This window comes from Xiphophorus maculatus, chromosome 6 (genome assembly GCF_002775205.1).
Source record: "Xiphophorus maculatus strain JP 163 A chromosome 6, X_maculatus-5.0-male, whole genome shotgun sequence".
In the NCBI taxonomy this organism is placed as follows: Eukaryota; Metazoa; Chordata; class Actinopteri; order Cyprinodontiformes; family Poeciliidae; genus Xiphophorus; species Xiphophorus maculatus.
The window spans coordinates 487,680-500,254 of NC_036448.1; the positions used below are offsets into that span (position 1 = coordinate 487,680).

The 12,575-nt window shown below is 38.4% G+C and overlaps 1 protein-coding gene across 1 annotated transcript in view; it reads right to left on the reverse strand.

Annotated features, from left to right (window-relative positions):
- The window catches only part of LOC102229106 (contactin-associated protein-like 2), a 62,105-nt gene extending 56,168 nt beyond the window's left edge, over positions 1-5,937 (reverse strand). Inside the window, exons 1-3 of the mRNA XM_005809209.2 lie at positions 5,554-5,937; positions 3,893-4,003; positions 1,323-1,516 (exon numbers count right to left, since the gene is read on the reverse strand). Of these exons, the coding sequence (XP_005809266.1) occupies positions 1,323-1,516; positions 3,893-4,003; positions 5,554-5,632 (384 nt within the window). The 5' untranslated portion in view covers positions 5,633-5,937. The remainder of the gene's footprint in view (positions 1-1,322; positions 1,517-3,892; positions 4,004-5,553) is intronic.
- Positions 5,938-12,575: the final 6,638 nt, after the last annotated feature.

Genomic DNA, 12,575 nt, shown 5'->3' on the forward strand with positions numbered 1-12,575 from the left:
CTCTCTCTCTCCCCATGATTTCTGCCCAAAGCTTGATTCCATCACCTCCTCACTGACGTCACAGCTGCGCTGGGACATGGTGGCCATCCACCACCAATCGACTACTGTGTCCATCTGTACCATCCAGAGTTGCACAGCAGTCATAAGTGAACAAGTCTGGCCCACTGCCACCATTTCTGCTTGTGAGCTCTGGTTAGGGCTGGCCAAATAGTAATTTTATGCACCGCAAGCCTCTGGAGCAGGGGTCTCAAACTCCAGTCCTCGAGGGCCGCAGTCCTGCAACTTTTAGATGTGCCTCTGCTGCACCACACCTGAATAGAATAATTAGGCCATTAGCAAGGCTGGGAGAACTGATCTACACAAGCAGGAGGTAATTAAGTCATTTCATTCCAGTGTTTTGTACCTGTGGCACATCTAAAAACTGCAGGACTGCGGCCCTTGAGGACTGAAGTTTGAGACCCCTGCCTGGAGGATCCTCCACCTTGAGGTTCCAGAGGCACCAGCAGCTTCAAATAACTGTTTGCTGCTTTGTAAGGACATTTTAACAGCTGCTCTCTTAATCCGATGAATTTGTCTAACAAAAACCTTCCTGCTTCAGTTTTCGTTAAATATCTAATGTTTTCATACCTTGTCATACGGCACTACACTATCTGATAATTTTTGTCAGCAGAGAGATCCTTTCTCTTTCCCATATTGCTTGAAACCTGTGGCCTGCTTAATAATGTGGAACATCCTACTTAAGTAGATTTTCTTTAATTGAGCTTCTCAATCAACCAAACTAATCAACCAGCTCTCTGAAAATACTTATAGTGATTCAAAGAGCCCTGACACACAATACCATCTATACATTTAATAGCACCACAAAAAATTTAATCTTTATGACACTTAAATCCAATTTGCATAATAATTTTGAACACAATGTATTTCAGAACAAAAGACATTGTTTAACAGATCATGCAGCATAATGATTGTGTGGGGTTTAGAGACAGAATGTTAACTCTGCTAGAGGGTTACAGTTACTAAAGTAGCTACACTTTATTTTGTTTGTTATTATGATTGAATCATATTTCTGATGGCTTTTGATATTTGTTTGTAATGAATTGGAGATATTTTAGGATAATTGGAATTAATATGGATTTTAATTGGGTGCACTTAAATTAAACCTGTTTTTGCTTAAAGAATGAGATGACACTTGCTGTAAATTTGATGTTATATCAATAAAATGAGCTAACTTAATTTAAAATAAAACTGTTCAAACTACATGTGTCTGTGTGACAAGACTGTGCTTTTTTCTGCAAATAAAATTTTCCTTTTAATCTTACCCAAATGTTTCCATCCTTTAAATATGGCCTCCAGTTGTTGGCTATGTCACTGTAGAGCAGCTGGTACTGACTTGTCCAATCTGAGCTTCTGTAGCGCCCCTGAGTTGCTATGGAAACTACTTGCTTCCTAGAGCCCAGGTCTACCTGCAGCCACTGGTAACGATTTGTATCCAAAGGTGACCAGCCTCCAGCACCTGGTGTTGGGTTGTTCAGAGTGAGAAATGTTAAAAGCAGGGGAGGAAGAATTTTTTTATATAATTTATCCACTTCTACAGTGGACTCAGGTATGACTCAGTTTCCACAAAGATTTTTGGTGTTTTTATCAAATCTATTTGTCTTCCCTTAAATAATGGCTCTAGTCTCACTGCTATGGAGCTCATGAACATTTTATCTCTGCTTTCAACAAATTCACTGTTGCTACAATCAAGGCCAAAAACACAAACTCCTGACAATAGCCTTGGCTGAATCAATCTAACCATTGACCAGTGAGTGGGCTACAATAAACTGAATTGGCAATAGGCAAGCTCCAGATCCATGTGTTTATACATAGCTAAAAAAACCATAACGTCTAGGAAAAAAAATATTTCTAACCATATTTACACTTTCTTTTAGTGGTTTTTCTGACACGAGTGGTCTTTATTTACAGTTTCCATGCAGCAAAGGTCCAAGGGTTGGGAACTGAACTCCAGACAGGGGTGTCCGCTTTACCTATATGTCACTTGCCACTCTAAGCTCCAGGTCTAGAGATTGGAGAGCTTCTTTATCATCTCTCAGATTTAAGTTGAGACTCTGGCTTATCCTCTCCAAAACAATAATACTTTGAGTCAGGAAAAGCTTGTTGGAGAATTTAAAACCAGCCACTGGCAAGCAAAGAACAAAAAAAAAAAAACAATCTCAATTTGAGTACTTCACTAACATCTCGTTTTGAGATGTGCGTCTTCTTTCAAGCCAAGTCAGAGAAACGTGACAAATCTCCTGTCAATATGGAGAAACAGATAATTAAAACGTATTTTGTTGAACTCACTTTACTGTGGATATATACTTCTAATCAACAGTCTACATCTGAGTGAGAAGTCATGATGGTATGATAAATTATTTAGTAACTGGATCCTGAAATGAATTGTCATCTGTGGTAGATTCTGGCTTTTTTTTGTCTTAAGTGAGGCAGACTACTGTCCTGGCCCTAGACCAGTGTTTCTCAATTCCGGTCCTCAGGGACCATTGCCTTGCATATTTTAGGTGTGTTCCTTTTCCAGATCACCTGATTCAAATGATTGCACGCAATCAAGTACTGCAGAAGAATGACTTATTAAAGTTAGGTGTGTGGCAGTAGGGAAATATCTGAAACATGCCGTTCAGTAGAACGGCATGTCCCTGAAGACCGGAACTGAGAAACATTGCCCTGGACCGATCAAAGTCATAAACATAGAAAGTAGTTTCAACATCTTCTGAGGTTTTCTCAATAGAAATTTCAAACACAACATTTACTGACATTTATCACAGACTCAACTTCCAGTAGTACAGAAGTACTAAAGATCTAATGCTGCAAGTAGTCAGGTCAAACCTTAGTGGAAAACATTAAAAGCACAAGGGGGCAGAGAATACAACATCCATTCATGTTTTAGACAGAACATAAGCTCTATCCTGTCCCATGTCCAGTTACATAAGCCTTTATACAGGATTGCCACTTTGGATTATTTCATACCATCCTGTGTTTGGAATGTTTCACAAAACACTGAGGAGTTAAAATCGATCTATCAATGTTGTACCTCCAATTCACCACCAGGGGTATTAATAAACCCACAACCACTATGAACTATAAGGCGTAATGCCATTGCAAAAAAGGTGAGATGTAGAGCAAAGCAGGTAACAATAACTGTTCAGTCTGTGAGTGAACTCAGTGCAGAGACATGCATTATATGTCTGACTTCAGCAATGTGCAAACAATTGATTGTTAAATATTACAGTGAAAATACTAATTATAATGAGCCCCCATTTTACTCAGGTTTCTCTAATGTCCCTGCCACCCGCTTTGAGTATTAGTTGCTGCAGCAGCTGAGGTGTGGGGTATTGGTCCAAGAGGATGAGGGTTCAAACCCTTTGTAAGACAAACATCATTGACATTAGGCATACATGATTGTAAAAACTGTGAACTTCCATTTAACTAGTTAACTATATGACATGAGAACAGAATTGAAATGTATAGAGACTACTGTACATATTGCAGCCTCCCTTTCCAAGCAGTCCCTCCTGTTGCTGTACTCACATTGAAATCACAATGGTATTTAGAATAATTATGCAGCTTTACATTAAACTGGACTAAATATAGAAGATGTAGGCTAGTGGCATCTGCTCCCTGCTCTACTGTTTTTAATTGTCTCTGCTCTCGGATCCATTAAGAATATTAAAATATCACCTCTACAAACTTAAAGACACCCTCATCTTAAACCAATTACGTAAGCAAAAACTTCAATAAAACAGTAGATATAAAGAATGAACATTCTTAGAAAAGGAATCAATCTTCGCACAGCATCAGGAATTGCAAAGTGCTTGACATTACACTGCCATACCTTGCATTCTGTTGAGTTTAGCAAAAGCGGCTGCATATCCTCTGCCATATTCTGATGAGCTGTTGAAGGATTTGATGGGAAGGGGTGTCACCAAGCTGTCATCACACTTCCCTAAACCAGCAAGATAAAAAATAAAGGCAAAGATCACCTTAAACAGTAAGTTGTCTATTCTGTAATAGCAGTTGCAAGGTGAAACAGAAATCATCTACACACCAAATAAAGAAAGTAAACATTGACATTTTATCACAAAGACTGGAATTTCAGGTAATCAGAATATAAAATAACTTTCTCACCAACAAAATTACACTTACATTTTGGCTAATAAAAACAGTCTAACTTCTGACATGTTTTCAAAATAGTTTTGAGCAATTAACTTTTTTCAAGCTTGTCTTTTGCTGTTGAAACGGAGGGTTGAAGTTATATCTGAGCTGCTAAGGAGGCTGGTTACAGAGCAAAGGAAAGCTTACTCCACACTACAGGCTCTGGAGCAAATAGAGTGGCTGAACTCTGGAAGGTTATCATTGTTGTTACAGAACAAGGTGAAAACCCTTCCCTATTCACTTTATAAGAATCTAGAAGTGTAAAGGTGATAACAAAAGGCAAAACTGATAGCATTTGTTGTTTCCTGATTTATCCTATTCACACATCAACTGAATAAGTTCAACCCAGTCCATATCCAGGTAGTCTTTCTTCTTTCATAAAATTCAGGAAACCGCAAATAAATATTGTTATGGATTCTGTCTTTTCCTCTGTCTCTTTTAGCCTCTTATCTGCTTACACGCACATGCTGCAGCTTATATAATCATGTTTATGTGTGACTGCTGGCAGTCATATGTAAACAGACTGAAACTGATTAGACTACCCTTTAGGGAGGGTACAGATTGCAGAGAAGAATAAATAGCTAACTCACGGTACAATCTTTGCCTCACTTGGTTACATCCATAAGGTGAGCTAACTGTGGCCCCTCGCTGGACGGTGAATGTAACTCTATCTGATCCATTTCTATGACATGTATGGCTTGTAACATTTGATCATTTAATGGCATTGAAGCCTGTTTTTATATATAACTAAATCTCATTATTTCTCAAGGTAATTACACTGAGGGCTTCTGGCCTGGTTCTGAAACTGGTTAACGAACCTTGGTGGTGCACAGAGACAAAAATGAATTAAACCCAACAATATCATGAATAAATTGACTAACCGATAAATGAAGCCTATATGATACATACTTATAGGATATAATGTAAACAGCACTGTCGGGGATGTTTATAGCAGGTATGCCAATGATCTAATCTAAGCAGAAATAGAGGGCCCAAAACCAAATTTCGTTAGGGCGCCATGGAGGATTGAGCAGGTGTTCTAACTATCTGTGCTACCCATCAAAATCTGACGAGGTACACCGATATACCGGCCCTGCCTCTGTGTTTTCTAAGGGAAGCAGCTTCTGCTTCTCTCGTCCTTGATGAATGAAAGTATCGCGCGGTTGGTGATGCTGGGCCGCTGATCTCGTTCAACGGACCACCCTGCATAGTCCGCTGCTCTGTTCTCAACACACAAAAAAACTGTCCTCATATGTCGCAGGGAAAAACTCTGTGTGTGTGCGTGTGTGAGAGAGACACACACACAGAAGGAGAGAGAGAGAGAAATGATAATATACTTACGGGATGTTGACCATGCGCCATTAGATGTGATGATGAGAGACGTAACTAGCAGCATTAACATCCCAGTCAAAGCGGACATCTTCACCGAAAAGGAAACAAAGACGAAAACTGAGTGGTTCCAGGTGTCTCTCCCCGCCCCCCGCTGTGTGTTGATAACACAACAGACTTCGTTTTCTCTCTGCGATGAAACAGAATGGATGTCTGCCTCGCTTAGCTTGGTGCCTATTGCTTTGTTTCCCCCTAACAAACACCAAAAACCCACGAAAGATTGGTCCACACCGTCCAATCTCCGTCCAGACCGCTGTCGGGCTGCGGCTCCATTGTCAGGCAGACAGGCAAAGAGACAGAAGGTGTCCAACGTAAGTAAAGGACACCATCCACCCCTGCCTCCTTACGGTATGGTACAGCCCATGATGTATAACAATACTAAAGCTCCTGAAGGGCTCAGATGCAGGACGCGCCGAGATGTTCTCACAATACATAAAAAGAGGGGGTTTAAGCTCTGCAAGATGTAAGACAAAGAACTGTTAAGATTTAACACATCAAGAACACGAGTCAGAAAAGAAAAACTAGACCTGGCTGCAAAGGGTTTCTATAAACATAAGAACGTGAGTCCATTAAACTACATAGAGTTCACAGCTACACTTTGAGAGGTCGAACTTGACTTGAGGCTATTTTATACTAACATAAAAAAGAAAGTTGTGATATGTGAAACCGTTATTTTATTTGTAAAAACGTTCCCTGGCATAAGTCGATATAATGGCTTCATGTTGACTACATCACCTATATTCAAAATCAAAATAAAAAATACTTTATTGATTCCAAAGAGAACATAATATTATTTATCCTGTTGCATGTCAGTTTGTTGATCTTCACAGCATTCTGGAACCAGCATTCTGGAACCAGCATTCTGGTTCCATCAATAAAGTGTTCGGTTGGTGCCATCTAGTGGCGGAATTTAGGTATTATATTTAAGAGTCTGCCATTGTTTGATGAAGTCATAAAAATGATTCTTTTAATGACTTCTTAGGACAAGGTAGAAAATACAAAGCATGGTTTTCTCTCAGTAACACTGCAACTTCTTAAAGACTAAGTTGGTCTTTGAAAACACTGTTGCTTTCAAAGACTAGTGATGGCCAAATTTAGCCTCCGGAAGCAATGAACCTTTCCAGCTCTTTGCTTTCCCCAAAGGTTCATTACTCTTTGTGTCATTCGTTCCTCACCAGCGACATCTGCTGCTGAAACTGCAACAGCTTCGTCACTCAGATATAAATCATACTTCAACAAATTAGCAATATTGTCACAAAGTTTTTGTCAAACTCATGTTTAGTAACAGGAGAGTCAATTCAATCCTATTTAACTTAAAGATTTTGATATTTTTAAGTTACTAAAATGATTTGTAGAAAAACTAATCCTGGAATATGTTGACTGTCAGAAGGTAGGTAGTTAATTTTATTTATATCAATCAATCAATCAAATTTTATTTGTATAGCACATTTCAGCAGCAAGGCATTTCAAAGTGCTATACGTCATTACAAACACAGAAACACAATGCAACATAGAATCAATAATCAAAACACAGCCTTAAGTCAAGTTCCATAAATAAATTTGTAATTGATTATATTTCAAATACAATTCTAAACAGGTGGGTTTTTAGTCGAGATTTAAAAGAAGTCAGTGTTTCAGCTGTTTTACAGTTTTCTGGACGTTTGTTCCAAATTTGTGGTGCATAGATGCTGAAAGCTGCTTCTCCTTGTTTGGTTCTGGTTCTGGGGATGCAGAGCAGACCAGAACCGGAAGACCTGAGAGGTCTGGAAGGTTGATACAACAGCAGTAGATCTTTAATGTATTGTGGTGCTAAGCCGTTCAGTGATTTGTAAATTAACAACAGTATTTTAAAGTCTATTCTTTGAGCTACAGGGAGCCAGTGGAGGGACTTTAAAACTAGTGTTATGTGCTCTATCTTCCTGGTTTTAGTGAGAACACCAGCAGCAGCGTTCTGGATCAGCTGCAGCTGGAGGATTGATTTGTAGGACAGACCTGTGAAGACGCTGTAGCAATAATCAATACGACTGAAGATGAACGCATGGATGAGTTTCTCTAGATCTGGCTGAGACATTAGTCCTTTAATCCTGGAAATGTTCTTCAGGTGATAGAAGGCCGACTTTGTAACTGTCTTTATGTGGCTCTGGAGATTCAGGACAGAGTCCATCACTACTCCCAGGTTTCGGGCCCGATCTCTGGTTTTTAGTTGTAATAACTGAAGCTGTGCATTGACTCTAGATCTATAACTCTAGATCTATAATTCTAGATCTATAATTCTAGATCTATAACTCTAGATCGTTCCTCTTTAGGTCCAAAAATAAAAACTTCACTTTTGTTTCTGTTCAGCTGGAGAAAGTTTTGGCACATCCACACATGTATCTGTTCTATGCATCTGTTCAGTGATTGGATGGGCTCTGAGTCACCTGGTGACTATATAGCACATTTTCAGCAACAAGGCAATTCAAAGTGCAGTAGTCGAGTTATGTTTTTTTTTAATGTCATAGACTGATTTGACAATAAAGACATTTGATGTTTTAGTGTCTTGTGGTGCTTGTTGGGGCAGACAGTATTGTTTGTGTTTCGACTTGTTTCTTGAAAAACAAAACATTTTTTCATGGATTTTTAATTGGCTCTGATCACTTATATTAAACAACACACATAATTTTAATCTTGCAACAGCTTTCATTCTATTTCTGCTGTGCAAGACTGATATATCTTTGCTGATCGGACTACAAATAGTGGAAATTTCCAGAAGGTGAGAAACTGGAAGGTAGAAGGGTTATTTTTATTTAAGAATTTTATTGAGAGCGATCATCTCAAAGTATTCCCAGAAGTCAGAGTCCTCTTGCTTACTCCATTTCAGTCAATCAATCAAGTTTATTTGTGCTGCACATTTCAGCAAAAATGCAGTTCAAAGTGCTTTACATCATAAGAACACAAAAACATAAAGTCATAAAAACACCGTCAGCAACTGAGAACAACCAGTAACAAATATTACGTTTTGAAGAGTGCCATCATCAAAATCATCAATACACATCAAATATGTTGGTCAATGTTCCTTTTATTTCTGCAACTGTTGATGACTATACTCTCCTAAGATGCTCTACCAAATTACCTACAACCCATGAAGCAGCATGGCTCATAGCGCTTTGTTTTGAAAATCGTCAAGCAAAATTAAGCAGTCACATGTCCCACTTAGTCCCACTTGTTTTTTGACAGTCACGTGGTTTTCAGCAAACCGACATAAGCCTCGAAGCAAGGCTTCATCTGATAGGCTCCCTTTTTACTCGGTACATGCCTCGAAGCCTGGCTTCAGATCCACCCAGGTGGAAAATAAATATACTAAGCATGTTAAATTTTAGCAAACTTGAAGCCAGACTAATCATCAGTATACTTGAAGTGTGTTATTTTGGAACAACTAATTTTGTACTTAGTGTATTTTAATAGTAATTAAATTGTAGAAAATCACAATTTAAAGTGTTATATAACGTGCTTTTTTGAAACAACTAAAGTTAGACTTTGTATACTTCAAGTCTCTGACTTTTTATGCAATATAACATGCTTGATTAGTATATCTTAAGTGTACTATTTTTATGATTGACTTACATTTAAAATATATTTAGAATGTCTTCTAAAGTATTACATATTTTATGTTAGTAGTGTGATTACAGTATGCCCAAACTACATCTTTGGTTTATTATAATTGCTAACAAAGTACACTTTTTAATTACTTAATCTCTTAATATTCTTCTTTGCCACTTTGTACATTACATGATTCATCCAAACTACAGTACTGCAAAAAATATCAGGCTACCAGTACACAAAAGGACTTTCCGCACACTTTCCAATTGAAAAAAATTACATTGTGTATTCGACATATTCACATTTTTCAAGAGCACATTGCCATTATACTATTACAGAATTGTACAAATTGTCAATATATTAAAAGTTTACAGACAACATGCTTATGAAAATTAGCACAATAGAAGAATTGGTACACTTTAGAGGAAATGTGAAAAATATTTCACCACGGATAGAGGGTGACTTCTTTGCCTGTATATGTTAGAAGCAGAAAGAAATAGTCAACAATATGTCATGACATTGGTTGTTGAAGGTGGACCCAAATGCAGAGAAGCGGCAGCAGCTACTGAGTTCTTAGATGATTTAATGATGAATGTAGAAACGATGATGGGCACTTACAAAAATATAAAATCCAAGGTTGCAACAAAAATAAATCCAAAAGAATTTATTCTTTATTAGACACAAGAAGAAAACAGGGAAGCACAGAGGACTGAGGTAAGTGAACATGAGGCTCTGACAAGGAATGGAAGCGAATGAGAGGCTTAAATACTGGGAGGTAGAGAGCTAGACAAAACTAGGGCTGATCAGCTTAATTGACTGCAGGGGAGAGTGGTTGGCACAGTAACTGGCTGAGGGGCGGGGAGAAGGTGGCACAGGGAAGCTAAGAAGATCTGCTGGGGAAGACAAAAGGGAGGAAGCTATGTTTAGAGCATGAAATCCGAAGAGCACAAGTAAATAAAGAGTGTAGCGGCAGTATTTTTTGATATAGAAAAAGCATATGATATGATGTGGGTTGAGGGATTAATAATTAAATTATACATGTTGGGCATTAAAGGGAAAATATTTAAATGGATTAAAGACTTTTTAACAAATAGGAAAATACAAGTTAGAATTGGTGAGGTGATCTCAGGAAAATATAAAGTAGAAAATGGAACTCTGCATTATAAGTATTATAAGTCCACAATTGTTCTCAATTATGATAAATTATGTATTTAAAGATATTGGAAAAGAAATGGGATGTTCACTTTTTGCAGATGATGGAGCTATTTGGAAAAGAGGGAAAAATGTAGATTTCATTGTAAAAAAATTACAAGAGGTTATTATTGAAATAGAGAAATGGGCATTGCAATGGGGATTTAAGTTTTCAGTTGAAAAAACAAAAGTAATCATATTTAATCAGAAAAAAATAAACAAGGAAATAAAATTAAAACTATATAATCAAGAATTAGAGCAAGTAAAGTGTATAAAATTTTTAGGACTATGGTTTGATGAAAAATTAAAATGGAATATACATATTCAAAAAGTTGCTGATAAATGTAAGAAAATCTTAAATATTTTGAGATGTTTGGCTGGCAGTGACTGGGGAGCAGATAGGCAATCACTAAAACAGATTTAAACAGGTATGATAAGATCTAACATAGACTTTGGTTGTACAGTCATGGCCAAATGTTTTGAGAATGATTCAAATGTTAATATTTACAAAGTCTACTGCTTCAGTTTTTATAACGGCAATTTGCATATACTCCAGAATGTTATAAAGAGTGATCAGCGTAACAGCAAAAAATTGCAAAGTCAATATTTGCCTAGAAAATGAACTTTATCCCCCAAAACACATTTCAACTTCATTGCAGCCCGGCCTTAAAAGGACCAGCTAACATTGTTTCAGTGATTGCTCCATTAACACAGGTGTGGGTGGTGATGAGGACAGGGCTGGAGATCAATCTGTCATGATTAAGTAAGAATGACACCACTGGACACTTTATCATTGTTGGCATCATTGTTTCTCTTCTGTGAACCATGGTTACCTCGAAAGAAACACGTGCAGTCATCATTGCACTGCACAAAAATGGCCTAACAGGAAAGAAAATTGCAGCTAGAAAGATTGCACCTCAGTCAACAATCTATCGCATCATCATGAACTTCAAGGAGAGAGGTTCCATTGTTGCCAAAAAGGCTCCAGGGCGCCCAAGAAAGACCAGCAAGCGCCAGGACCGTCTCTTAAAAGTGTTTCAGCTGTGGGATCGGGCTACCAGCAGTGCAGAGCTTGCTCAGGAATGGCAGCAGGCAGGTGTGAGTGCATCTGCACGCACTGTGAGGCGGAGACTCTTGGAGCAAGGCCTGGTCTCAAGGAGGGCAGCAAAGAAGCCACTTTTCTCCAGGAAAAACATCAGGGACAGACTGATATTCTGCAGAATGTACAGGGAGTGGACTGCTGAAGACTGGGGTAAAGTCATTTTCTCTGATGAATCCCCTTTCCGATTGTTTGGGACATCTGGAAAACAGCTTGTTCGGAGAAGACAAGGTGAGCGCTACCACCAGTCTTGTCTCATGCCAACTGTAAAGCATCCTGAAACCATTCATGTGTGGGGTTGCTTCTCAGCCAAGGGAGTCGGCTTTCTCACAGTCTTACCTAAAAACACAGCCATGAATAAAGAATGGTACCAGAATGTCCTCCGAGAGCAACTTCTCCCAACCGTCCAAGAGCAGTTTGGTGATGAACAAGGCCTTTTCCAGCATGATGGAGCACCTTGCCATAAAGCAAAGGTGATATCTAACTGGCTCAGGGAACAAAACATAGAGATTTTGGGTCCATGGCCTGGAAACTCCCCTGATCTTAATCCCATTGAAAACTTGTGGTCAATCATCAAGAGACGGGTGGACAAACGAAAACCTAGGAATTCTGACAAAATGCAAGCATTGATTGTGCAAGAATGGACTATCAGTCAGGCTTTGGTCCAGAAATTGATTGAGAGCATGCCAGGGAGAATTGCAGAGGTCCTGAAGAAGAGGGGTCAACACTGCAAATATTGACTTGCTGCATTAACTCATTCTAACTGTCATTAAAAGCTTTTGTTACTCATAATATGATTGCAGTTGTATTTCTGTATGTGATGACAACATCTGACATACACACATGAAAACCAGAGGGCAGAAGATCATGTGAAAATATAATATTTGTGTCATTCTCAATACTTTTGGCCATGACTGTATAGTTTACGGTTCAGCAGCTAAAACACATCTGGTTAAATTAGACATTATCCAACATCAGGCATTAAGATTATGTACCGGAGCATTTAAAACTACATCTACAGCAGCAATAGAAATAGAAATGGGAGAAATGCCGTTAGATTTAAGAAGAACAAAAATAGAAAAAAAATATTGGTTAAATTTACGAG